Here is a 26934-nt window from a genome sequence, read left to right as displayed (position 1 = left end):
AGGTCTTCAGGACCGGCCCTCAGGCGGCGGAATCCTGCCGGAGAAGCGGGGGGCGGGATCCGAGGAGATCTCCCCACAGCGGCCGCTTCTGCCTCGTCCTGGGGCGGGGGGATCTGCTGGGGGGATCTGCCATTTCTAGGCCCCCTTTTTCTTCCAAGGGGCGCCCGACCAGGCCCTCCCTGCCGGGGCGGAGCCGCCTCTCTCTGCCCGCCCTCCGGGCCGCCTCGGCTCCGCACTCCCACTTCTGGCGCCATGGCTGGCGGCGCGGCGGAGCGCGCTGGCGGGCTGCTGCTGCGCCGGGCGGGCGCTTGGCTTTCCCGCTGCAGCCGCTTCGCGACGGAGGCGCCCAGCGCCCAGCCCAGGCCTCCGTACGGGAGCCGGCAGCCCCAGGCCCGGCGGGGCGCCGACCCAGAGGCTCTGGACAGCAGCGCGCCGCCTCCCGGGCCGGACCGGCCGAGCTTCCTGTGGGCGCGTTACGGAGAGCTGAAGCGGCTGGTGCAGGGTGAGCCGGGGGGCTTCGCCTGGGGAGGAGGCGCCCTTCCCCTCGGGGATGCTGCCGCCCCTTCGGCTTCTCGCCCTTCTCTCCTCCCGCAGGACCCCCCTTTCTTTTCCCTTTCCATGCACTTTGTAGCAGCTCCCTTCCCGTGGTGCCTTTTTGCCGACCCGAGGGAACCCGGTTCCTGACCCATTTTTAGTCCCTCCTTTTTAAGCGAGGACTCGCGCATCTCTCTCGCTGCTGATGTTGCGGAGACTCTGCTCCGGAGCCTTCCTGCATTCAGGCTGGGTGGTGGGATCCCCTCCCCTTGGTTTTGGAGACATGTCCGGGCAGGAAAAGCGGGAGAAGGGGCTGCTTTGTGCCTGGCTTTTCAGGCAGGGCTCGGGAGGGTGGGAGGAAGAGAGCAAGACCCACACGGAAGAAATTGCCATCCTTTCTTTGTTTTTAGATTATGCATCCATGAATCTGGAAGAGCCATTCCTTCCTGTGTGGGAGAGAAGCCTCTTCTAAAATGATGCCTGCTACCCTTGATTTTTGTAAATATTTGCATATTTTTAAAAAGTGTTCTTTAGTACAGGCGGTGGAGGTACTTATAAGACTGACTGGAATGGATGATTCATCTGAATATGGTAGTACTAATCGCCCCCAGTCCAAAGAAGGAGATCCTGATTTCTCAAAAATATTATACATACATTTTGGGTTCTCCTTCTGAATTCCAGGTATGGGGGGGGGCGTTCTCCCAGTCCTTGTCAGGGACCAGCCAAAAGTGTGCATCTAGCAAGCTTGCTGGGGCAGGGGGGAACAGTGCAATTTTAGAGTGCCCCCCCCCTTATAAACCACTAAACATAGATTAGTTACTCCTTAACATGATTTAATCAATCTGTTCTCGTTGCAGCCAGGGATGGGCTATAGCTCAGTAACAAAGCTGCTGTTGTCCCTTCTATTTTCTTCCCCTTTCTCCCTTTTTCTGTGGTCAGGATTTTTATCAATATTACAGAGATTGGGAGGAGGCATGGGCTGGCGAGTGGACTTAATTGTGCAATTTATGTTAAAACATGTGATAAACAATTAGAAGGTAATGTAATTTCATGGTATGACAATACCAGCATTACATTACCACCATTACTGTTCCCCAGCATCTTCAGATAGGGACAGGGAAAGACCCGAGCCTGAAGCCTTGGAGAGTTGTTGTAGAGAGCATAGATGCCTTAACTTAGCTTGAGACGACTTCCTATTCTCACCCGTTTTTATACATGTTCATCTGTGGGATTGAAGATTCTAACAAACCCTGTAGAGATGATGTTAGCTTCAAAGTAAACCAGAGTAAAATAGTGTGCTTTTGTATATTTAGTATAACGTTAACGGTATTTAATCCAAATAAAAAAATTCCTTCCAGTAGCACCTTAAAGACCAACTAAGTTAGTTCTTGGTATGAGCTTTCGTGTGCATGCACACTTCTTCAGATACACTGAAACAGAAGTTGCCAGATCCTTCTATATAGTGAGAAGGTGGGGAGGGGTGTTACTCAGAAGGGTGGTGGGAATGGGAGATAGGCAGATAGCTGGGAGAGCCTGTTGACTACTCTTAACGACTGTAATAGGTCTTACAGGAAAAGGCAAGGGGTGAGAAGGTGAAAAATGGTTTAGTCATGTATAGTGAGATAAGAATCCAATGTCTTTGTTCAGCCCAGGTTTTTCCATTGTTTTAAGTTTGGTAATGAGTTGTAATTCAGCAGCTTCTCTTTCCAGTCTGTTTCTGAAATTCCTTTGTAGTAAAACAGCTACTTTGAGATCTTGTATAGAATGTCCTGGGAGATTGAAGTGTTCTCCTACTGGTTTCTCTGTTTTGTGATTCTTGATGTCAGATTTATGTCCGTTTATTCTTTGGCGTAAGGTTTGGCCTGTTTGTCCAATATAGAGAGCTGAAGGACACTGTTGGCGTTTGATGGCATACACAATGTTAGACGATGAGCAATTAAATAGTCCCGAGATGGTATGTGTGATGTTGTTGGGGCCAGTAATGGTGTTGTCCGGGTGTATGTGGCAGCAAAGTTGGCATCTGGGTTTATTGCAGGCTCTGGTGCCAGTGTCTGTGTTAAGTCTGGTTGTAGTATTATTGTGGGTTAGGAGTTGTTTAAGATTGGGTGGCTGTCTGTAGGCAATGAAAGGTCTTCCTCCCAGAGCTTGAGAAAGAGAACTGTCATTGTCCAGGAGAGGTTGTAGATCTCTGATGATGCGTTGTACTGTTTTAACTTGGGAGCTGTATGTGATGACTAGAGGTGTTCTGTTATTTTCTTTTTTGGGTCTGTCTTGCAGCAAGTTCTCTCTGGGTATCAGTCTGGCTCTGTTGATCTGTTGTTTAACTTCATCTGCTGGGTATTTTAGTTCTGAGAAGGTTTGCTGTAGATCTCTTAGGTGAGAGTCTCTGTCTGTAGAGTTGGAGCAGATGCGGCTGTAACGTAGTGCCTGGCTGTATACAATGGACTGTTTGGTATGTTTGGGATGGTAGCTGGAGGCATGTAGATATGTTTGTCGGTCAGTTGGTTTGCGGTATAAGGTGGTGTCTATGCGCCCATCCTGTATTTTTATAGTAGTGTCCAAAAATGTATTTCTTGCATAGATTGATTCATTGTAAGGTTGATTGTGGGGTGAAAATCATTAAATTTCTGGTGAAAGGTGTCCAGGGTCTGTTGACCATGTGTCCAGATGATAAAAATATCGTCAATGTATCGCAGGTACAAGAGAGGTTTGAGTGGGTAGGAGTTCAGGAAACGTTGTTCTAAATCTGCCATGAAGATGTTGGCATACTGTGGGGCCATGCGGGTGCCCATTGCTGTGCCGCTGATCTGAAGGAACAGGTCATCACCGAATTTGAAGTTGTTGTGGGTAAGGACAAATTGGCAGAGTTTGGTGGCAAGGTCCGCTGTGGTTTTATCTGAAATGGTATTTAATCCAGTTTTGTAATAAGGATGGACATACTTATTTGGATGCACAAAGTGATCATCAAACTCCTGCTCTTAATTCCTGACTTTCTCCTAAATGCTAGAAAAATTGCCATGTCTCTCTCTCCTCTCTTCTTCCCCTCCCACTGCCATTCCTCTGCACCTCACAAAAATATGCGTTACAAAGCTTAACAGTTTCTTCCTTCCTTCCTGGGCACTGCCAGTTTCTTGAACTGTGGCATCACTACCCACAAAGTTTATTTGACCACACCAGGCTGTCTGACCCAGCAGTTCCCTCTGTGCTTTGCCTGTTGACCACAAATAATCTTACGCATTTCAGCATTTGCTGAATACAGTGATTTTTATTTCCAGCTCAACCAGTTTATTGGGGGGGGGGGATGACAGAAGGCAACGTGTATTCCGTGCTCCGAGATGAGCTGACTCATCACTTGGCATAAGGCAAATTCTTCATTAGTGTGCCTGCTTGCACTTGACAGGGTTAACTAATGCAGGATGTTTGCTGTTGCACAAGTGCTACGTGTTTCGAGCAGCAAAGTGTATGTGCTGCCCAGGTATAGCCGTCTGTATTCTTATAAGACTGGGAGCTGTGTGGGCAACTGGCTGCTTTATATTTTGACTGTGAACCAGTTCTGCCACTTGTTCAAGCTCCCCCCTGAAGGACAGAGGAACACAAGGAGCTGCCTCTACTGAATCTGACCCTTGGTCCCTCTGGCTCATGTGGACAGGCAGGGGCTATCCAGGATCTCACACAGGGCTCTCCCCAGCCCTGCCAGGACATGCTATTGGGGATCGAGCCTGGGACCTGCGTGCAAAGAAGACACTGTAGTTGAGAATGGCCAAGATCCATTCTGTTTCCAGTGTTGCCCATCCAGCTTCCAAGCCAGCCATGGATGTGAAGCCATAATAGCGCTTAGAGAAGATCTAATTCGGAGGAGCAAAGGGATGGCAAAGGCTATTATGGGGAGATTTAATCTTTGCTGTCTAGCAAATGGTGGTTCATGGAGAGAAGCTTCATTTAGGTGGTTAAAAGAGTGACTGCGGATTTGTGGTTGAAGAAGGGATGTTTTGCCTCCCGAGTTGGAGGCAAGGAGCCTCTGAATACCAGCTGCTCCATCAGCAGTGGGGGAGGAGAGTGCTGTTGGGCTTCCTGTGGGCATCTGGTGGACTGCTGTGAAAACAGGATGTTGAGCTAGATGGGTGATTGGGTGATGGACCCAGCAGCCTCTTATTATTATAGAATGGCACTGAATGGCCTTCATATTGCTCATTTAAATAAGGGGGAATCCAAATGACTAGTTCTTAATTTCTAAGGGGGAAAAAATTAAGGCTTGGGGTGGGGTGAGGCTGAGGTCTATTTAGGAGTCATCATGTCTGCTTTGTACCTTAATCCTATATATGTGGAATCTACCTGTGGTCACTCAATAGTAAGGAAAGGCATGCACACAATACATAGTTAGAGGCATGTTTCTTTGTTGTAACTTCATGGATTTGAGGACTTAGCCCTATGTGGAAAGCACATTCAGAGGCTGAGACGTGGCAGACATAAAGCCCTGAGGGTAACAAGGACTCCTGGCTATGCAAGATGCCTCCTGAAATGCTCAGTAGTAACAGATTGCTGGTGTGCAAGAACAGACTTAGAGGCGGGGAGACTCTCCAAGGAGGTCAGATAGACCAGTGTTTCCCAACCGGTGTTCCGCGGCACACTAGTGTGCCATGAGATGTTGCCTGGTGTGCCGCGAGATGTTGCCTGGAGGGAGGCGGGCGAGGGCGTTTGCTTCCCGGAGGACTTGTGGGAAGCCGCCCCTTCCCTGGGCGACGCGCCGCCTCGCGACTCCGGAGTCAGTCCCGAGGGCTCTCGGAGGGACTCGCAAGCGACGGCGCGACGGCTCCGGGGCGCGCTCAGCCGGGCCGCCGCGCGCCCCCGCTGCAGCTGCCCGGCGTGGAACGCGACGCGGAGCCGGCCGGGCTTGGAGGCGCCCAGGTAGGGCCGGGCGGGGAGGTCTCGGTCTGCTGCGGGTGCAGGAGGGCGAGCGGGAGAGGGGGAGCCGTCGGGTCTCCTGGAAGGAAGCGAGGCGGCGGCTGAGGGGGATGCAGCCCCGTCCCCAGCAACAGGCACTCCTCGAAGTGAGGCCACAAGTCGGGGCTCGGACAGGGCCTGGAAGCAGCGGCTCCGGCTCTTGGGAGCAGAGAAGGGGACTTCGAAAGCGGCCTGGAGGAGAAAAGCCCCGATGCAGCGAGAGCAGGGAGCGTGCTGCCTTGTCCAGGCCTCCTCGCTTTGTGCCGTCCGCTGCCGGGAGCAGGACACGGGGGCTCCTCGTTCGCATGCTTTCCCGGGTGATCGGTGAGGGTTAGGGTCCCTCAGTCCCTCGCTTTGCTGCCTCCCCCCCCCACCCCCAAAGCTTGGAGGTTCCCCGGCAAGGGGGAGGGGAAAAAATTAAAAACTTTCACTTTCGTGCGTCCCTCCCGGTGTGACGCTGCGTGCTGACGTCACGGGGCTGTAATGGTGGTGTGCCGCGAGATTTTTTTCATCAAACAAGTGTGCCTTTGCCCAAAAAAGGTTGGGAAACACTGAGATAGACAGTCGATTGAAGTATTGCAATAAAATGAAATCCAAAAAAATTAAAGAAGCAATGCAAATTCAATTTTAAAAAACCCATTATCAATATTTAAAGTGATGGATGTACCATCTCCCTCCTGTCTTCAGCCACAAATCAACAGACACACCACAGACCACCTGCATCAAGCTCATGAACCACTGATGGTCCATGGACAGAAGTTGGGGAACCCTTGATTTAAAGCATTCTTATACCACCTTAACCTGGGAACTTTTTTTAAAGGTGCTGGGAACTGTAGCTTTGTGAGTTCAACGCCCTGAACTAACTAAGTATGGTACACTGGAGGGGGGGCAGGGGGAGAGTGAGGCTGAAATGGAGATGGTCCAATTTTGTGATAATTTGTGCCCTAGTTCTTACATAAATGGCATACCATGACACAGGTAGTGGTTCACATGATGGGTTGATCCTTCATACAAAAACACTCCATAGAAAGTTGGCATACTGGGGAGAAGGCTAAGCTGGAACCCTTCTCCCTGCCTTGCTACTTCTGCATTCAAGGATTTTCTTTTTTAAGGAGAAGCATCTAGTTATATGACTCCTAGCAGTCGTCTGAAGTTGCGCAGCTCAGATACAGATTTATCACACCATTGAGAACTAGGTTCTGGTCTCTCCCTATTCTGTGATGGAAAAGAAGGTCCTGATTAGCTGAAACAGGACCTGTTTTTTCAGGATCTGACCCTTCCCTTAACAACTAAATTCCTATTTCTTAGCCTTCTGCCTTTCTGAGAAACCAGTAAGAAAAAGGCCATGCACTCCTTTCAACCTTTCTATAGCCTGGTTAGCACATAATGCTAAATCATGTTTTACTTCGCTCAAGTGGTGTTTGTTTGAATGCCTGAACTCAGCCCAGCTGGGTAACCATGGCTTCTTTTCTGGTTACAAACCACAAAATGAAGCCATGGTTTGTTGTTGGCTTAAGAACCATGACCTGTTTTAACTGTGGTTTGACATTATTTCCAAACCCAACAGGCTTGCTTAACTATGATTTGCTTGTTTCCTGCAGCCACTCATGATGACACATAGGCAAGAGCATCTGGAAACCAAACCAAGTTTTGGAGAAAGGAGCCACGGCTTATTTGTTCGTCTGCAAGATGATTTGTTGAATAAACCATGGCTTAGCATTATGTGCAAACGCAGCTGAGGACTTATCCCACTAACTTTGGTTCATGAGTGAGGGACACGTTTTGTCAATTACCCACTCTCTTAACAATCTGCCTCCTGAGGTATTTTATTTTGTATAACAGACCCAGGGGGTCACCTCACCCCTTGTTTCTGGCTTGGAGTCATCTTTTCCTAGAAGAATTCTCCCCTTCTGGCTAGAATGAAACCCAGGTAGTATTTCACAGGTTCTACCTCCCCTGGCACAGACTTAGCCTTCCAGTCTAAATACCTTCTCCAGACACTCAACCCAGTCTTCCTGTCTAAGCTGGGAGACTCCTTCCTCTTGCAGTAGATTGTCTCCTCAGTGTGGTTGTTCAACTCAAATCAGAACCAGTTCTCCCTCAGACAAATTCTATCCTAATCCCTTTCTCCCATCTCAAATCAAGCCCTCAGAAACTGCTCCTTGTATTCTCCCTCCCATCCATGCGATGAGTCAGGTCCCCTCCCCTCCATCCCTGGATAACAATTTTATTACCTTTTGGAACTAAATAAAACCATATATTTGGCTATTTTTTGTGAATCTCTATGTTTCAAAAAATGGGATTTCCTTGCCTTATTATGGCACTGGGAGTGCAGTATAGGTTGTCGAATGGAGAGAAATGTATAGAAATGGTGGTGTGTGTGTCATTGCAGCACAGCACGCAGTCTCAGGAGGCCAACGTTTCTGATGTGTTGGGTACCCCTACTTTTGTCTGTAAGAGGCATCCATTTGGAAGTGTGTGGTAATTGCGTGTGCTTCCATCTTCCTCCAGATTTGCTTCCCCCAGGGGTCTGCAATCTTCTGAACCCTTCAACAATCTACTCCAACAATGAGATTTCCCTGAGTACTATCGGAGTTTATGGATTTGACTATGACTACACACTGGCGTTATACTCACCTGCCCTCCACTCTTGCATCTACAACACAGCTCGGGACATCCTCGTGGAGCAGTATAAGGTACCTCTAGAGCTTGCATGTTCTGTTGACTAGAACACGAGAAAAGTAATTGGCAAAATTGGAGAGTGCTTGGCTTGGACAAATGGTGGCGACTGAAGGTTTGAAAACCTTTGGGTGGGGGTGGGGAGCCTGTGGTCCACAGGCCAAAGTTGGCCCACCAAGGGTACCTGCTTGATCCATGAGCCCATTTCCCCCAAAACTTGCCCACCTGCCCCCACACCTGACATCACATGTACACTTAAACCATGTTCACAATTGTGCATTGGCAAGGGAAATCAGGCTTCGGATATACCGCCCATCAGCTGAGCAGCACTGGCTTGGCTGCTGAAGTGCTCTCTGTGCGGAACTTCCTCACACACCGGATGTCTGCAGAAAGCAGGCTGTGGCTCCACCACCCATCAGCTGGCGGGCAGCAAAACTGGAGCTGCAGGCATTTTAAAGCACCATGCAGGACTCTTGTACTGTACTTTGAAGTCAAAGGCACTTGCTATCATGGTGACACCAGGTGGTTGGCAGCCAAGGCCAGGATCTGACCAGTGGAGCTAGAAAGGTTCCCCAGCCCTGCCTTAGGCCAAGCGAGACATGAGAGGAGGAGGAGGCAGTCGTGTTTGTATGCTTGTCCTGTTCTGTGTAAACTGTATGTGTTCGTTTTTTGCATCAAAAGGAGCATTCAGGTGGACGAAGCTGAACCCTCTGCTGTCTTTACCTCACTATGCTCTGTCACTGCAGGCACTTTTCTGGCAGCTCAGTTATCCAAAGTGGCCCAGGCTAGAAAAGACACTTGAAGCAGTGGGGAAAGGGGAGGGTTTAGCACTCCTCATTCAAGTGCTAAAAAGTTAACTTTTACCTCTTGTCTTATATGTGAACAGGGCAGACAGACCAAGAAGGCTGCTCCTTTCATGCCTCCTTTGCCTCTTAATGGGTAGAATGTGCCTTTGCCCTTCATGCTTGGGAACCTGTATGGGCCTCCCAGTGTTACTGGACTCTCAACTCCCATCATCCCCAGAAAGCAGCACGGCTAATGGATTGGGGCTGATGGCAGCTGTAGTCCATCAACATCTGTAGGGCCACAGAGGTTCCCTATCCCTGCTGTCTGTGCCTGCCTCTGGGATCCCAATTGTAGCTGATAAATATGGATAGCATGGTTCCAAGCAATTCCCTGCATTGACTTCAATGAGAAAAAGTATTATCTTTGAAATCCGCTGCCAAATGACACTTGAAATGCTCTAGACTTTTTAAACTGATTGACAACCTTGCAAATTGTATGTTTTGTTCTGTCCCATCAGTATCCAAAGGGCATCCTGAAGTATGAATATTGGCCGAACTTTGCCATCCGGGGCTTACACTACGACATTGCCAAGGTGAGACAGGTGGCTTGTCTTGTTGTTGTGGCTTCGGCAGGACAGCAGAGGCTGGAAGAGCAGAGCTGCGTGTGCATGTGTCAAATCTCACTTTAGCCTGAAGTCACCAGGTGTTCTTAGCCAAACTGCAATGGCCTAATGCAGTAGTGTAATCAACTTGGAACATTTTAAAATTAATGCTAATTATTATTATTTGTCACCTGTGCAAATAAGGGTCACTTTCAGCAGGAGGTTAATTGTAAGCCAAGGGAAGAGTTTGTTCTTTTTCCCCTTGTGGTCATCCATGTAGCACAAATGTGGGCAGGCAATGTGTTATACATAGGGCTGCCTCTGAAGACGGTTTGGAAGCTTCAACTGGTGCAGAATTTGGTGGCCAGGTTGCTCACCAGGGCAAGACGGTTTGAGCATATTACACCAATCCTGGCCCAACTGCACAGGCTGCCAATTAGTTTCTGGGCCCAATTCAAAGTGCTGGTTTAGACCTATAAAGACTCAAATGGCTAAGGACCACCTCCCCCCATATGAACCTACTCAGACCCTGCCATCATCACCTGAGGCCCTTCTTTGTGTGTGTCCTCCATGTGAGGACCAGAGTGTCCTTTTCTATGATGGCTTGTAGGATGCTCTCCACAGAGAGGCTCACCTGGTACCTTCATGACATATCTTTAGGTGCCAGGCAAAAATGTTTCTCTAGTCCAGTGTTTCCCAAACTGTTTTGGGCAACGGCACACCTGTTTACTGAAAAAAATCTCGCGGCACACCACCATTAAAGCCCCGCCCCGTGACGTCAGCGCGCAGCGTCACACCGGGAGGGACGCACGAAAGTGAAAGTTTTTTCCCTCCCCCTTGCCGGGGAACCTCCAAGCTTTGGGGGTGGGAGGAGGCAGCAGAGCGAGGGACTGAGGGACGGCGGCAACTGAGGTGGCGGCGGCTGTTGTGGTGGTGGCGGCGATAGCGGGCGGAGGAGGGGGCGGCGGCGGGGCTTGAGGAGCCGTCGCCGGGAGTTGCTGCTGCTGTTGTTGCTGCTGCTGCCCGGACATGCCGGCCTCCTCCTCCTCCGCTGTCTCGCGCTCCTCCCTTTTGCAGGCGCTGCCCTGCCGCTCGGCACCACCACCGCGGAGCCGCCCCCGGCTCGACGCGGATCCTCGCCGCCGCCGCCTCTCACCGCCCGACTCGCCCGCCTCCCTCCCACGGCACACCAGCCAATGTCTCACGGCACAGTAGTGTGCCGCGGAACACCGGTTGGGAAACACTGCTCTAGTCCTTTGGTTTTGGCTGATCAGGGCAGTCCAACTTCTCATACCAAGTGGGCTGCACGTTGCCTTGTCTCATGGGGGGTGGGATCACCAAGATTTGACTCACACACCCGGCCCTGCTTTGGGATGAAGGCACTTGGCTCTGGCAGGGTCCTAGAGCCCTCCTTCCCAAAGTTGGAAAAGCACTAGCTAGGCTTTGGGAAGGAGGCAAGAGGAATCTAGGACCCTGTCAGTGCCCTCACACCTACTTCCCAAAGCCCAGCGCCTTGCTAATCCAGCTTTGGGAAGGCAGTGCAAGGGATGGGGCATCAAATGTTGCAAAGGGCCACCGTAAAAGGCTTTGGGGGCCACATGGAGCCCTTTGGCCATGTGTTGGACCACGCTGGGTGTCCTTTCAAATGTGCTTGTGGGAAGAGTGTTATTGGTTTGTTATTGCTCTTGTTTTTATAATGTATTTTGTGTTCATATTTTGTATTTTTATGTGGTGAACCGCCTTGTGATCTTCAGATGAAGGGTGTTATACAAATTCAATAAATAAATAAATAAAGTATCATTTCATGAGCTACTTTGCAATATAGGTTTCCTGTGTGCTGACTCCACATTTCTCTTCTGTCTGCCATGCAGGGCTTGCTCATGAAGATAGATGCCTTTCATTACATCCAGCTGGGCACCGTTTACCGGTGAGTGTTTCTCACATTGGCCCCCAATGGCTGAAATGGAGCAGAATTTCATGGCTGAGGTATTGGAATTGAGGCTGTTCCTAGACCTAATTTTTAATATTATTCTGTGTGGTCATGCTTAAGATATAACCCCGACTCCCAGGAAATAGAATTTGCAAGTTGGGAAGCAGTCCCAAAGGCATGTGGTCCTTTTAAATCTCCCTTGAAAACTCTGGTTAAATTTGTGTTAGCCATGGCTAGCTGTGGTTCACATGGAATATTAAACCATGGTTAAGTCAAACAAAGCAAGGAAGAGGGGAAGGAGCATCCATCCCTTGCTCTGGCTCAAAATTTGCAAACTAGTTTGTAAGGAGACCGCATCATGTCTGCGGCAGTCAAACTGGAATTCATAACTTCGTAGCCACATTACTCACATGCAGTACTTTGATTCAGCTGCTAAATGATGCTCTCCTGGCGAGACTTCCAAGCTCCTAAACCTTTCCCCTTTTTGGCATTCTCCAGGGGCTTGAAACCGGTTCCAGATGACGAGGTGCTGGCGTTGTATGACGGTACCCTTCATATCCCCCTCCACCAGGCTAGTGGTTTCTATGGAAAGGTTGGTTCCCTTGCTAGCCCTGGAGTTGGTCTGAAGGCCATCAGCCAGTGTCTCTCGTTGCTCAGTTTCTGTTTCTGACTGAGATGTGGCAAGAGGGGACCAGGTGCCAGCAGAGTGTAGCTCCTTTTATTTGCCTTCCTATGTATCTGTGCTATCCAGGGTCCACCAAGTTATAAAGGGAGCTTAGTTGGATGCATGGCAAACTGAGATGCTGGAGTAAGAATGAAGTGGTCTCCTTTGAAAAGGGGCATCCGTAATGGAAGTTTTCGTCATGTTGGCAGAGCACCCCACATGCCAATACTGGCCTTGCCCTTGGAGCCAGTCCTAGATGTACATAACTAACCAGAAGTAATTTGTTGAAGAGGTGTGAGCCTCTCTAGCCGAAGGTGTAATGTTGCCCTGACTCAGAGGACTCAAGCGCCATCCAACTCCCCAAGAGTCAATGGCAGATAAAGCAGACTTGGCCCCTTTAAATAGGGTTGCCATACGTCTGGTATTCAGCCCTCGTAAACAGCCTCCGGGTGGAAATCGATGAAAGTCCAGGAAAATCCGGGTGTGTGGCAGCCCATGTCAGAAGTGTCGGTTTTGGTGAATTTCATTAAAAACAATGAACAGCTTAACAACTTTGCCCCTCACCCCTGCAAAAAAGAGCTCAACTTTTGTGTCCAGTTTTTCACTTCATGGGCACAGAGCCAGCAACTGAGATACAGCTGCAGCTCCTGTTTAAGGCTGGTCTGAAGATGACTGTTGCCGAAGGAACACCTGAGCTCTGCTCTTACAGTGCAGATAGCCTGAGCTCTGTGTGTGTGTGTTTTTGGCTCAACATGAGAGGAAATCGTTACTTTATTTTATTTATAAAATTTGTATGCCACCCTTCATTCAAAGATCTAAGGACAATCCACAGCATAAAAATACAAGATAAAAACACAAAATGCATAATAAAAACAAGAACAAACCAAACCAATGACCTCCTCCCTGCACTCTCAGTGCGCCACTTTCACATCCTAAGGTACCACCACCCTGATCCTGATCCTGACTGGAACATTTCATTGGTGCTATTTTATGTTTTTTAAACAAATGAAAGAACATGAAACTATGCATTTAACATAGTGTGTTGTTTGACACTCAGAATGCAGTGTGGGTAGGCAAGAACTTCCTGGTGAAATAGTCTCACGGCAGCCCCTTTCCCCGGCTCACGGAGGGTGCTCTGTACCTCCTAGTTGCCTTTATCTAATCTGGATGTCTCTTGCCTTCCCCATTTTTCTCCAGTCTGGATCTATGTACAGTGGTACCTTGGGATGCGAACAGGATCCGTTCTGGAGCCCCATTCGCATCCTGAATAGAACGTAAGACGCATCTGGGCGCGCTGTGTTTCGCCGCTTCCGCACATGCGCATGACGTCATTTTGACCGTCTGCGCGAGCGGTGAAACCCGGAAGTAATGTGCTCCGTTACCTCCAGGTCGCTGCAGAGCGCAACCCAAAAATACATCCTGAAGCTTATTTATCCTGAGGTATGACTGTATCTGATAAATCAAATGATGGAAGCGGAAGTAAATATGCTCACTCTCACTTAATTGTGGATTTTGAAGGTGGTTGGTGAATGTTGGGCTCTGATGTGTAGCTGGACTGGATTTTTGCAAAGTTGGACACTTACTATTCTTGCACTAGTAAAAAATGGGTGATGAGTGCAGGCAGTTCTGATTGAGAGTTGCTGTTCAAGCCAGGAACAATCTTTTGTTTCTCCTTCCCTCCCTTGGTCTTCCCAGGGTCCAGCCATAAAGCAGTTTATGGACATCTTCTCTCTCCCTGAAATGACCCTCCTGGCCGTAGTCAATGACTTCTTCATCACCAACGACATTGATTACGATCCCATCCATCTCTACAAAGACGTAACGGTGTGTTTCCCTCCACTTTCCTGCATATTCTGCTCTTGTTGCTGAGTGTTGAGATGTAGGCTTCTGTGTTGAGAATTGGCAGGAGGATTGTTGCTTGCTAGGTGTCCTTTTTTGGCGGTGGGGGGGGGGAGGACTCTGTGTTCTCTGTGGTTTACCCTGCAGGCGAATTGAGGAGGAGGATTTGAGTGCTCTCAAGGGCTCTGTTCAGTTCTTTCTTTTTTACTACTTTGTTGTGGGAGGGAGTGACGTATCTCGCCACAGCAGAACAGGCTGTCCTGAACCAAGGAGAGAATTGGGAGGGGCTGCCTGCTTAGCTGCCAGGGAGGCTTATCAAGGAGCCCAGCTGCCCCAAGGCATACGCATGGGCCTCTTTCTCCTCCTCTGCCAGTGTTTTGAAAAGGCAAGTCTCCTTCTTCGTTGTATCTTTGGAAACTTGAGACATCTGGCTCTGCCTCTCAGACTCACGGCTTCTCTGGAGCCTGCCTGTCTCCTTGATCCAGGGCAAGAGGTCAGAACAGGCATTGTCATAAATAGCATTGCTCCATTGCTGCTTCAATGCACGTAGGCCCTTTGACTCTTCCAAGAGACCTCTCTATTGAGCATTCATTCCAATTTGTTTGCAGGAAGATTAGATGGCAAATGCTCATTAGCAAGCCAACCTTCTGATTTGTTTGTGGGGGGATTAGATGATGTTGTGTTACCCCACACTTCCCAGTGCATTTGTCCATCACTTTCCTTATCACAAGTAGTCTTGGGGGAGAAGTAGGTTTGCTACACAAGACCTCCCAATCAATGAAAATTGCACAATTCTATTAGCCTCCCGGAATGTGAATTTGCCTGTATCTGATCGAATTCCACCTGAAAATAGGGACAGGCTTAGTGGGTTCTCATGCTTGTATTCTACAGTGAGGGGGGGGGGAGTATATGATCCCCTGCTAAATTTGCCCATTTGCCTTTTGATGAAGAAATGACCAGTCCATAATTGTAATGGTAGGTTTATTGTAGCTGCGAGAGACAGAATAACAACAGGAAAACCTCCAGAAACCCAGAAGACAAAAGTCAGAGATTGATGTGCATTATAATGAGTGAAAGAAGTATTTGATCCCCTATCAGCCAGCCAAATGTCAGGCTGCCTGGTATCTTCACTGTATGTAACGAGCTGAGATTAGAAGCACCTGCTGTAAGGGAGAGGTCTTACCTGTAATCCCAGACCTTTGTCTTCTGGGTTTCTGGGTGTTTTCCTGTTGTTATTCTGTCTCTCAAAGCTACAATAAACCTACCATTACAATTATGGATTGATCATTTCTTCTTGTCTGCACGCCTATCCAGATGAGCAATGGAAAGCACTGTCACATTATTTCCTGTCCACACTAGTGGCTAGTAGTTGATGGGATGTATTCACACTGTTTCTTATTGTCCCCTCCTCTCAGTACTTCCCCACCTTCCCTAAGTTCCAGAAACGTGAGGCCCATTGTGGGTATGCACACATGTATTCATTTTCCTATGCAGCCAAAAATTTTTTGGGATACAACTTTTCTGTTATGCCAGATTTGCATTAAAAAACAGATTTATTTATTTATTTATTTTAAAAAGACCATTGAGGAGTGCTGTCAGGTAGAGGTGTGCAGCAAAATGTCACCACAAATGTAAAAAAAACACCTGCCTGCAGAATGCATTTTAGAGTGCAAGCTGCCAATGGGATGTTGTCAGTGCCAAAGTGTATACACATGGAGTGCTTAGAAGCCATTTTAAACCACTGTGTGCGCACCACTTTTTTGGAAAGTAGCTGGGAATTTCTCTGTGTTTGAAAGAGGAAGAAAGACAGAAACAGGCAAGGACCAAGCTAGTTGTAACTGTAGCAAGGTCTGCTGCATTTATTTAAACAGGTAAAAACACCCGTGGGATTTCTCAAATCAGATTTGGGCTGTGGTTCAAACGGAGAGGTTTTCCCCTTGTAAATGCATGCCCCCCCCGACACACTGAAGCCGCTATTTGCCCTGTGGAGGAAAACAAGCAAGTATCAGTCTCTCTGAGCTTCCTCTACCCACATCCCTGTCAGGGAAAGCAGGGCCGAAAAGGAAAGGGTTAACCCTCTTCCTACAGTTATGGAGTCCCAGTTGGATTCTTGTTAACCCCCCCCACACACACACACAAAAACTGGTGGCTACTATTACTTTTTTTTTCTTTTTAAAGCAAGTGATCCAGATATGGATCTCTAAACTGGTTTGGCCATCGGAATATGTTGTAAAGCAATGGAGCAACAGAGGCAAGTGATTTGTGGGAGGCTGGGGCCCGTTTGCAAAAGTTTGCAGTGCCTCCCCACCCAACTAGGTAACCTAGCTTGGGATAGAGGGGCAAGTGGGGTGATTCCGGCCCTTAGCCCCCCACTTTAGCCCAGAAGCCAGCTTGGAAGGGGTGCAGAGCAAGGGAGCTGTATAGCCTTCCTTTCCAAAGTACCATCTCTCGAAAGCAACTTTCAGGGTGTTGGTGAAGCATTGGAAACGCAGGTCAGGGGGAGCGAGACCAGTGTGCACATTGTTAAACTTGTTTGTGTATTTCTGAGGTGTTTTAAAAAAACTATTATTAAAAAAAGGTTTTTTCAATAGGATGCCATCCGGGATGTCCATATTAAAGGCTTTATGTACAAGTGGATTATGCAGGATCTGGGTGAGTATCCAAGGGGCTGGAGGCAGGGCAACCACGCAAGCAGAGGGCTGCAAGGGATGCAAATGGCCTTTCCAGACCTGCTGCCTTTCCCAAAGGAAGAGCGTCCACCCACTAGCTAAGCTGTAGAACAAAACACGCTGGTTAGCTAGCCTAGTGTGTCAGAAGTGACATGTTCCACAATGGGCTGTTTTTCTGCATGAAGTGATTTAGCAGAATGGCACAGAGGCTTAAGCAAGTGAACCGAGCAGTGGACAGCTTAAGGGAAGGCAAAACCAAAGATCAGGCCTGGCTGAAGTCTCTTCGTCTGTGCATTCTCTGTGCCTGGACCAAGCACATTCCACACCAAGAAAGCTAAATTCTGCAGTCACAGGAGAAGCTAGGAGACTGAAGCCCCACCCTTCGTCCCAGAAATCAGAGAGGGATTGGCCAGGTGCTTTCATGTGCTTTAAAGGGGGGGGTTGCGTTGTGCCACATTGTGTACTTTTTGTTCACTTGCACAGCGTAGGCATATACACAAAGCCCAGCCTAAGTCAGAAAACGAAAGCAACAATCCTTCCAGCACTGCTCCTTCCCACCCAGTGAACCTCGTTTCAGTTTGTCTCTTGGTTCTGTCTCCATAGAGAAGTTTTTAATGCCCATCTTCCCTCTGCAGAGAAGTACATCCTGCGTGGGGACGAGACATACGCCGTGCTGCACCGCCTGGCCAAGTGTGGCAAGAAACTCTTCCTCATCACCAACAGCCCTTTCAGCTTTGTGTGAGTCTGAACATGGCAAGGCTGCAAGCTAGAAGTAGGCTGGGCATTAGCATTGTCCTGGTCCAAAACTGTTGATCTACAATAGACTTCATTTAAACTCTGCTTAAATGCTGATATTGAGCCAATCTGTTGGAATCTCTAGGGCTCTCCTGCACCAGCTACTCCTGCATTTTCATAGAATTGTAGAGTTGGAAGGGAGCCTGAGGGTCATGGAGTCCACCCCACTGCAGTGTAGGAATCGTAACTAAAGCATCCATGACAGGTGGCCACCCGACTTTTGCTTAAACACTTCCAATGAAGGAGAGTCTATCAAACAGCTCTTGCCATCAGAAAGTTCTTGCTTGGTCAGAATCTCCTTTCTTGTAACTTGAAGCCATTGGTTTGGGTCCTGCCCTCTGGAGCAGGAGAAACTAAGCTTGCTCCATCTTCCATGTGCTTGAGATAGTCGAAGATTTTTTTAGGTTTGACTAAAGTGTTACACTACTGGCCCTTTTAGGCGGCTCAGGCAGACAGCTTACACTAATTTGACAGTCTCATGGTAGGTAGGAGAATAAAGGAGGAAGATGAACAGGGAGCACTACTGTGGGCTGTGAGAAAGGAGTGAATTATAGCCGCTCTGAGCCTGGCTTTGGCCGGGGAGGGCGGAATACAAATAAAATAATATTATTATTATTATTATTATTATTATTATTATTATTATTATTATTATTATCTCCTGCCCTCTGCCGATTCTTCTGCTGGAATATCTTCTGCCCTTCTCAGGCTTCCTTGGTCTGTGTTGCAAGAGCCCATAGAAGCTTCCCCTGCTGTCTGCTACTGGTGACATTCCCTCTCCTATTCCTAATGTGCCTTTTCCCTCCTTTCCAGCAATAAAGGGATGCGGTACATGGTTGGTAAAGACTGGCGGGACTTCTTTGACGTGGTCATAGTCCAGGCAGACAAGCCTCATTTCTTCAATGATTGTGTCAAGTAAGTGTGGCCCACTCTAAAGCTCCTGCTGTGGGTTCCAGATCCTGTATGCCACATTGAGGGATGAGTTCTAGTGCATCCCCCTTGGGCGGATGGGGGAAGTCTGGGAAGCAGTGCTGGCCCTCGCACACATGCACTGTCTTATAGATTGCACCCGTCAGTATAGAGACTTGAGCCTTAAGAACCTGATAGGTTGCCTCTGGCCACTTTGCAGAGAGCCAAATATTCTCTTTGCTTTCTGTTGCTGGAGGTGGGGGCATTCTGTGTGAATTTGAAATCCTGCTATCTGCCCAACTGCATCATTTTCCTCCTTTCTTTATTTTTAAAAAAGTGACTTAATACTGACTTGATTGCCCTAAATATTCCTCTGCTTGCTTTTCTGTGAGACAGAAAAAATAAGTGTGTGGGGTGGGGAAGGCTACACACTTACACTGGCTTGGGACAGAAATGCTTGTCTGCTTTTATGAAGATAGGGGTGCTTTGTAAATTATACATGACTTCTGAATATTCTGTTTTCACTTCCTGTCATTCTTCCCCTTCTTTCCTATATCTTGTATACTTTCTTCCCCTTCCCTTTTTGTGTCTTACTGACATTTAAACCGCATGGAATGGTTTTATTACAATCAAGAGGTACATATATTTTTGTTAAATAAATAAAAGAATGAAAGTCTTTAAGGAGGTGCATCTTAAATTGCACTTTTTATAATATTGCCAAAATGCAATGCAAAGTCACGGCTTCTGGTTTTCCTTGGCTCCAAGAGCCACTTCACACAAGAATTTGCAGAAAACATCTCCACAATCTTATGTGTAGGTTCCCCACAGAAACAGTGTGAGAGTGGGCAAGGGAGGATGATTTTGTGGGTTTGGAGGCCAGATGCTGGGTCCCAGGAGCTCATGCTGTCCTTTTGCTCCTAGCTCTGGGAGAGCAGAGGGTCTTGTTGGCACCCCCCACCCACCCACCCCCCACTTGCTTCTCTCCTCAGACCTTTCCGACGACTGGATGCTAATGGGGATCTGCAGTGGGACAAAATAACAAAGCTGGAGAAGGGGCAGGTATATAAGCAGGTGAGGAAATGGATTGTGGACGATAAAAACGTCATGGTGGTGGGATTGTCTGTCTTCTGGAAAAATGGAATTAATATACCAGATCTTTCCATGCTTGTAACTTGGGCATGTCAGTCCTTCAGCATATCATCTTCTGTACACAAACACACACACACACACACACACACACACACACACACACACACACACACACTTTTCTCCAGTTGGTTATTCTTGAGGCAGCTTTGGATGGATGTCAAATCAGATACCTAAGGGATGGGGGAAGTAATCTCCTCTCTTGCAGGTCTAATCCAGTTCCACCGTATGACAGGAGCCTGTGTGGCCCTTCAGATGTTATTGAACCACAACTCCCATCAACCTCAGCCGGTATGTCCACTGATCAAAGATGATGGGAATTGTAGTCTAGCAGCATCTGGAGGATCACAGGTTGCCTATTCCTGCCCTACAGTTTCAAGTAGGGTGTGAGGAAGAAGTCGGGAATGGTGTGGAGCTGGCCAACAGGGCCACTTTTAACAGCCACCCTTTGCTAAGTTGTGTGTGCTCTCTCTCTCTCTCTCTGGTGGTGAGGACACGGCCTAGTCTGGGCTCACCCTCACCATGGCACAGTGGGCAAGCAAGGGAGAGGAGAAAAGCCCACTGAGGGCTTCTTGCCCAGTGTTCTCTGTTTCTGGAGGTTGGCACCAGGCTGCCTTCTCCATACCAGCAAGTAATTCCATATCTTTTGTCAATTCTAGGTGAAAATTCAGCCTCTTATGTTTAACCTCATTCTATATTAATTAAAAATTGTGTAGCCATTTTGTTCCTGTATTTATAGAACTCCTTTAACTGACATCACCTGTCTGGTGATTTTAATGCACCCTTTCTCATTCCACTGTCAAAAAATAAAATATAGGGCAACCTCGTTGACTTCCTCCAGCTTACAGGCTGGCGTGGATCCAAAGTTCTCTACTTCGGAGATCATCTCTACAGTGACCTGGCGGTGAGATCTTTGGGCCTTTTTCTCTGGGGCAGGAACGGAGCGTGGCCTGTGGGAGCTGTGACCTGACTGAGTTGAAGGGAGGGGAGAGTGGGTGAAGTTGCTTTGGGCTTGCCTGTGCCTTCCTTCTTCCACTGTACCCGTCTCCCCACAGGACCTGATGCTGCGCCATGGCTGGCGAACAGGGGCCATAGTTCCCGAACTGGAAACAGAGACCAAAATGGTGAACACAGAACAGTACTCACAAGCACTCACCTGGCTGCAGGCCTTGACCGGCTTGCTGGAGCGCATGCAGGTAGAGGAGAGTCCACTTGGTGGCTGAGAATGGAATGGGGAAAGGGTACAGAGCACTTCATGGAGGGTTGCTCTTGAGAGATGGCAAAGGATGCTAAAATAGTAGAGCAATAATCCTAAAATCCTAGAATTGTAGAGTTGGACGGGACCCTGAGGGTCATATGGTCCAACCCCCTGCAATGCAGGAATCTCAACTAAAGCACACTTGGCAGATGGCCACCCAACCTCTGCTTGAAAACCCCCAAGGAAGGAGAGTCCACCACCTTCTGAGAGAGTCCCTTCCACTGCCAAACAGCTCTTCCTGTCAGAAAGTTTTTCCTGATGTTTAGTCGGAATCTCCTGTCTTGTAACTTGAAGCCATTGGTTATAGAATCAATAAGGTGCCCTAAAGACCAGTTAACATAGAAGAAATGAAGTTTCTAGCTAGCTTATGGGCTGTGGACATTAATCAGTCGGTAAAAAGGTGGATTTCTTCTGCAGAAGCTGGTTTAGTGAGTTTTAAGGCAGGATGGAATCATCAAAGCATTTCTAACCACTTGGTTTGTTTCTCCAAAAGATGTTCAAGGATCCAGAAGCTCAGAAGGTGTTGCAGGACTGGATGATGGAGCGACAAGAGCTCAGGTAGTATTTTATCTCTGCCTTCCCATGCGCTTCGGTGTGCCAGATCCAGGGTTACAAATAGCCACATGCCGGAGTGTCTGTGGCAAATCAGAGTTTTATCCAGGCCAACTAGCCAAGGATGTTTCGGGGAGCTGGGGGCGAGGCTGTACACGTGGTGCTTTGCTTTTTCAGTCTGTAGTATAAATGTCAACTTGCAGGGTCATATCTTCTTTGCATGCTTGAATAGATGAGATGAGATTTACAATTTATACTGTTTTTCTGTTAAAATAATACTCAAAGTAGGTTACGATGCAAAACAAAAATACAATGTACAACAACAAAATATGGAATACAAGGCTGATCTACTTGTAGTTGCTTTTCCTTCTGAATTCTAGCTCCTCATCAAGTTATTCTGTCCCACAGAAAATTCCATACTCATCTGGATCTCCCCTCTGTTGTCCTAGATTCATGACTTCCACACCCCTTTAGCCTCATTATACTTCTACACAAGGGGTTGAATCTGGACTGAGGTAGCTGAACTTGGGTCCCATTGACTTAGCAGATCAGCTTCATGACTTAAGTTCAGTATCATTGATTTCATTGAGAACTAGGTTTCCCTGTTGAAACAAAGAGTGGAGAGCCGCCTCTACAAACTAATGGTGGAGCTACATAAATAAGAATTTTCCCTCTCTGAAGGTGTGCCCATTTGGAAGAAAGGCAAATAATATTGTGTCTGTAGGTAGCGATTGGTAGGAAAAAGTTAAAGAGGCCCCTCCAGCTAAACAGATTAAGAATGGGAATCTGTGCCCCTGCTGCCTCCTGAATTCTAACTTTCTGCAGTTACCGTTGGCCTGTGGCAGCTGCTTTATGCTTTGTCTTATTTTTTGAAACCCTTAAATCTCCCTGCCTACTTACAGCTGACTCCCGGTTTGAGAAGACCCTGTCCAGGTGCCCTCTGGTAGGCTGTCTTCTCCATCATCAGTTGCCTTCCTCCCTTGGGCTTAACTGGCAGTGGGCAGCAGCAGCAGCAGCACTCTCAAGCATTGCCAGGTGACTGGCTCTAGCCTGTTTTTAATTTACTACAATGGCCCAGATTATGAGCATCATGAGCAATTCAAATGGCAGCTGGACCCAGCTTTTTGGTGGCACTTGGAGCATCAGGCCTGAATTGGTGGAGTTTCTTAAAGGGAGCCCCAGCAGCTGCCAGGTGTTGACTCTGCCTAGTCTGCCTGTAGCAAGTGGGCAGCTGTGCAGTCACTGCCATGCAGAAAATGGCTAGTTTCTCAGTGTGGGTTGAAAGTGTACTAACGTTCCCAAGCACAATTGAAAGTGTTGGTGCTGGCCTTTAAAGTCCTAAACGGCCAGCCCTGTACATCTGAAGGAGCATCTCTACCGCCAAGAGCACCCAGATCCAGCTCCGAGGGCCTTCTGGCGGTTCTCTTATTGCAAGAAGTGAGGTTACAGGGAACCAGGCAGAAGGGCTTCCTGGCAGTGGTGCCCACCCTGTGGAATACCCTTCCATCGGATGTCTAGGAGATAAATAATTATCTGATTGATAGAAGTCATCTGAAGGCAGCCCTGTACAGAGTAAACACAACAGCATTCCATGGGAGAACTAGAGGGAGCTGCGTGCGCGCTCTTTCAGAGGGAGTGTAATCCCGTCAAGAGCAGGCAATCTCCCACCCATCTGGTCTGGGGATCTGAGCAGTGGCGTAGCGTGGGTTGTCAGCACCCGGGGCAAGGCAAGTAATTTGCGCCCCCTAACCCGTGGATTTGAGCCCCCTAACCCTAACCCCCAGATGTTGCGCCCTGTGCGGCCGGCCCCCCCTGTACCCCCCACGCTACACCACTGGATCTGAGTGCTTTAAAAAGAAAGCATTTGAAAACAATCAAGTATTCTTGCTAATTTCAAGGTTGCCAGGGACAATGTGTACTAGCCATAAAGTACCAGGGTGGATAGGAATCTTTCTAAATTCCCCCTGAATGAGGGAAACTAGTTGCATCTCACCAGAGAGGGCATTTCATAAACAGGGAACAGCTGTCAAGAAGGTCCTTTTGCAAGTTAGCATAGCTAACAAGTTAGACAGGAGTATCACTAACAGGGCCTCCCATGACTAGTAACCCTGGATAGTCTTCCTCTGTGAATTTGTCTTTTAAAGACACCTAAGTTGACAGCCACAACCACATCTTGTATCAAATTCCAGAACTATTTGGACTAAAATATTAGTGCTTCTTTTTGTCTTTCCTGAATCTCCCAACATTCCATTTCTTTCAGGGGAACATTTTTCTCTCTGTTTTCTCCTTCTAATGCATAATTTAATAAATTGCAGCATATCTTTTCTCTTACTTGCTTTTTTTCTAAACTAAAAAGCCACAAACGTTGTAACCATTTCATGTAGGAGAGTTGAGTTTGCTTCCTCTTTTCTGTACCTTTCACAGCTCTGCACTCCCCTTCCTCTCAGGTGCAGCAAGCAGAACTCTTTGCAGTATTCCAAGTGCAGCCACTCCAGACATCTGTAGAAAGTCCTCCCCGTGGCAGTCTCATTTGTGATGTCTCTTGTTTTGATCCCTAGCACAAAATTCACTTTTTACACCGCTGCTGCACACTAGGTTGACATTTTTATTGAGCTGTCTGCCATCGCTCCAAGAACTCTTTCTTGGTCAGATCACAAATGTCTGTGTTGCCCCAGTATGCATTCCTTTACACTTGCTCACTTTTTGAGCTCTTCACAGTCCCTTCATTCCCCCCTCCCCCCTCCCAGTGCTAATGGTCATGTTGTGCGGCCTGAACAAGCTTTCCTTCTGGGTAAATACTCTTTCTGTGAAAATTCCATGAAAGAATTCACAAATTGAGGCTTTTGCTGCTGCTGGGTTCTGTCTCATCTGGTGGGCTTGGATTTCATTTCTATAGAAAACAATGGTCTGGGCTGTGCAACTGGATAGCTCTCTAATGGCTCCCCTACTTGCATCTATGGATGCCATGAGCTGCTATTAATTGCCCTAACCCAGGGTCTTCAAACTAAGGCCCGCCAGGGTCCTAAATCCAGCCCTCCCTGCTGCTGCTGACTCTCTGGCTTCTGGCTAGCCACCACTACCGCTGCTGCCGCTGCCGCCACTACCAATTTCCCATCCATCCTTCCAATTTCCCATCCATCCTTCAAACTACCATTCCTGTTACATATTCTATTTTTCTTAATCCATTAAACATTCTAATTTCTCTCCTTACAAATTTTAACTGCTGGGCTTATTCCAGACCGGCTAAGGTTCTAACATTTTTACAATGAAATTTTAAATATTCTACAAATGGTTTCCATTCCTCTCTAAAACATTTCTCTTCTTGCTCTCTAATTTTGCTGGTTAAATTTGCTAATTCTGCATATTCCATTAATTTTGCCTGCCATTCCTCCTTTGTAGGTACTAACTCCTCTCTCCATCTTTGTGCATATAAAATTCTCACCACCTAAACTGACTAACTTGTTTACTTGGAACCTCGGATCTCACTATACCTAAAAGAAAGGCCTCAGCTCTCTTTGGAAAGGTCTTCCAAAATATTTTTTTTCCAGTTCATTATATATCATTTCCCAATATTCTTTGGCTCCACCACATATGATTGAAAGTCCCATCCATAACTTTACACTTCCAACATTTACCCAACTCTGACTTATACATTTTTGCTAATCTGTTTGGTGTCAAGTACCATCTATAAATCATTTTCAAATAGCTTTTCTTAAGAGCGTAGCAGGTTGTAAATTTCAGTCCTGTTTTCCACAGCTTTTCACACAAATCTAACTATATTATGGCCTACATCTCCTGCCCAACTAATCATTGCTGTCAAATGTTTCATTCACTTGACAGTATTGCAACCAATCTGTCACTTGTTGCCAACTCCTTCCATCTTCTTCAGGCTTACACTAGTATCTGTAAAGTCCAGTAATTCTCTATACGTTGGCCATCTTTTTTCCATATTAAGTTTTTCACTGCAATTGTTTTGATGGGTCAAAGCCACAAATGTGTTTTCCTTTCTAGCAGGTTTTTATATTTTCCCCAGACTCCATAGATATTTCTCCTAATTCCATGATTCATAAAATTCTTACGTATTCTTGCTTTGCCATACCATAAACATGCATGCCAACCAAGTTTAACACCACACCCCTCCAAATTGAGCAGTTGAGTGTTCTTCAACTTTATCCATTCTTTTAACCAACACAAGCATGCTGCTTTGTAATATAAATGCAGATCTGGCAGAGGGAAGCCTCATTTTTCCCTAGTATCAATCAATATCTTATATTTAATTCTTGGTTTCTTCCCCTGCCAGAAAAATCTAAAAATATCCTTCTGCCAAGAAATATCCTTCTTTAAAACAGCTTAGGTTATTAATTATTGGGGCAATTTGAAATAAAAATAACTTTTTCAATAGCACGTTCATTTTTATGACCGAAATTCTACCCAACAGAAAGCTGAGATTCTTGGAGAGGTGCATTCTTCAGCTAGCACTGCATGCTGCAGTTTCCATGAAATCACATTGCCCTGTTGCAACTTGCTAGGTCACCCAGCTAGGTACAGAACCTAGGAAGCCAAAGATTTAATTTTGTATGCTGTTGTCTAATAACTCTTTCTCTTCTCTGTGTCCCCTCAAACTTGCTGCAGGGCACTCACCAAAAACCTCTTCAATCCTCAGTTTGGCAGCATCTTTCGCACCTGCCACAACCCCACCTATTTCTCACGCCGCCTGTGCCGCTTCTCGGACGTCTACATGGCCTCGCTCAGCTGCTTGCTCAACTATGACCTCAACTACACCTTTTACCCAAGACGCACTCCCCTGCAGCACGAGGCTCCCCTCTGGATGGATCAGCTGTGCACTGGCTGCATGAAGACTCCCTTTTTGGAAGAGATGGCTCATATCCGCTAGGGACCTGCGCAGGCTCACGACTCTGCCCCAGACCCACAAGTGCAGCAGTGAAGGCTGACTTCTTGAATTAAGAGTCCCTGCGGGGTATTCGTCCAAATTTACAAAGCAAGAGTGCTTCCTAGGAATGTCTGAATTGTTAAGGCCTAATTCATCTTTGCCAAGTGGTCTTCAGTATCCAGTCTTGCTTGCAGGCATCAGAAGTGCCTTGCTGGCTCTGACCAAGGTCCAACTAGTCCAGAATTCTTTTCAGGATTCCCAGTAGCTAAGCAGGTTCTTGGGCCTATCTCAAATTGGCCAGGAGCCCAACAGCAGAGTTTTGGTTGGCCTTCTTCCTGCAGGTGCTCTAGGAAGCTGGGAAGCCTGTCAATTGCTTGTCCGCTGGTCTTGCAGTCCTCTCTGCCCTGTCCTGGGGTGGATGGCATTTCACAGGCAAACTCACTCAGCAGCTGCGTGGGGGTGGGGGTGAAGTGCTATTTTTGCTCCAACTCACAAAACTACTCAGCCCCCACCCCTTGCAGGGGAGTTCTGAAGTGCTTGAAGTTTACCTTTTCCCCACTGTTGGGTTTTTGTGAGGGTGATTTTTGCTTGCAACCATGGAACGTCTGGGGTACTGTGGGGAGGGGCTGGGAGGGAAATATCCTGTCTCTTGGTGGGGGGACAGGAGGTGCTAAAGGGAGGGTAGGTGTTTGTAGCTCATAAGTCAAATTTTGTACCTTTAATAAAGTTCAGTGTGAAACCTG

The 26934-nt window shown here is 47.6% G+C and overlaps 1 protein-coding gene and 1 long non-coding RNA gene across 3 annotated transcripts; both read left to right on the top strand.

Annotated features, from left to right (window-relative positions):
* Positions 1 to 186: 186 nt before the first annotated feature.
* On the top strand, positions 187 to 26934 carry LOC310696698 (5'-nucleotidase domain-containing protein 2-like). 2 transcript variants are annotated; one of them, XM_083482540.1, is made up of 14 exons: positions 187 to 502; positions 7987 to 8171; positions 9458 to 9532; positions 11413 to 11468; positions 11970 to 12063; positions 13831 to 13959; positions 16566 to 16626; positions 17279 to 17381; positions 18249 to 18350; positions 19334 to 19415; positions 20308 to 20394; positions 20546 to 20686; positions 21242 to 21306; positions 25933 to 26934. In XM_083482540.1, exons 1-14 carry the CDS (start codon positions 253 to 255, stop codon positions 26192 to 26194), a joined length of 1692 nt encoding a protein of 563 aa, XP_083338666.1. In that variant the 5' UTR covers positions 187 to 252; the 3' UTR covers positions 26195 to 26934. The 2 variants fall into 2 exon arrangements, with proteins under 2 accessions (XP_083338666.1, XP_083338667.1); XM_083482541.1 differs by lacking the exon at positions 25933 to 26934 and adding an exon at positions 21750 to 21910 and having other exon boundaries at positions 209 to 502.
* Positions 3441 to 7618, top strand: LOC310696759. The gene is made up of 2 exons (XR_014520716.1): positions 3441 to 5132; positions 6040 to 7618. It is a non-coding gene; the product is annotated as an uncharacterized lncRNA (long non-coding RNA).

Source organism: Podarcis liolepis (genome assembly GCF_965112155.1).
Source record: "Podarcis liolepis genome assembly, chromosome: 17".
NCBI lineage: Eukaryota > Metazoa > Chordata > Lepidosauria > Squamata > Lacertidae > Podarcis > Podarcis liolepis.
The sequence above is the reverse complement of the archived record's forward strand: the minus strand, read 5'-3'. Positions and strand labels throughout refer to the sequence as shown.

Bases quoted from the DNA above. Each gene is read 5' to 3' on its own strand.
- LOC310696698 (XM_083482540.1), top strand. From the start codon at position 253: ATGGCTGGCGGCGCGGCGGAGCGCGCTGGCGGGCTGCTGCTGCGCCGG. The intron at 13,960-16,565 runs GTGTGTTTCCCT...TTTTTTCAATAG, and splicing joins ATCTCTACAAAGACGTAACG to GATGCCATCCGGGATGTCCA. The intron at 20,395-20,545 runs GTGAGATCTTTG...GTCTCCCCACAG, and splicing joins ATCTCTACAGTGACCTGGCG to GACCTGATGCTGCGCCATGG.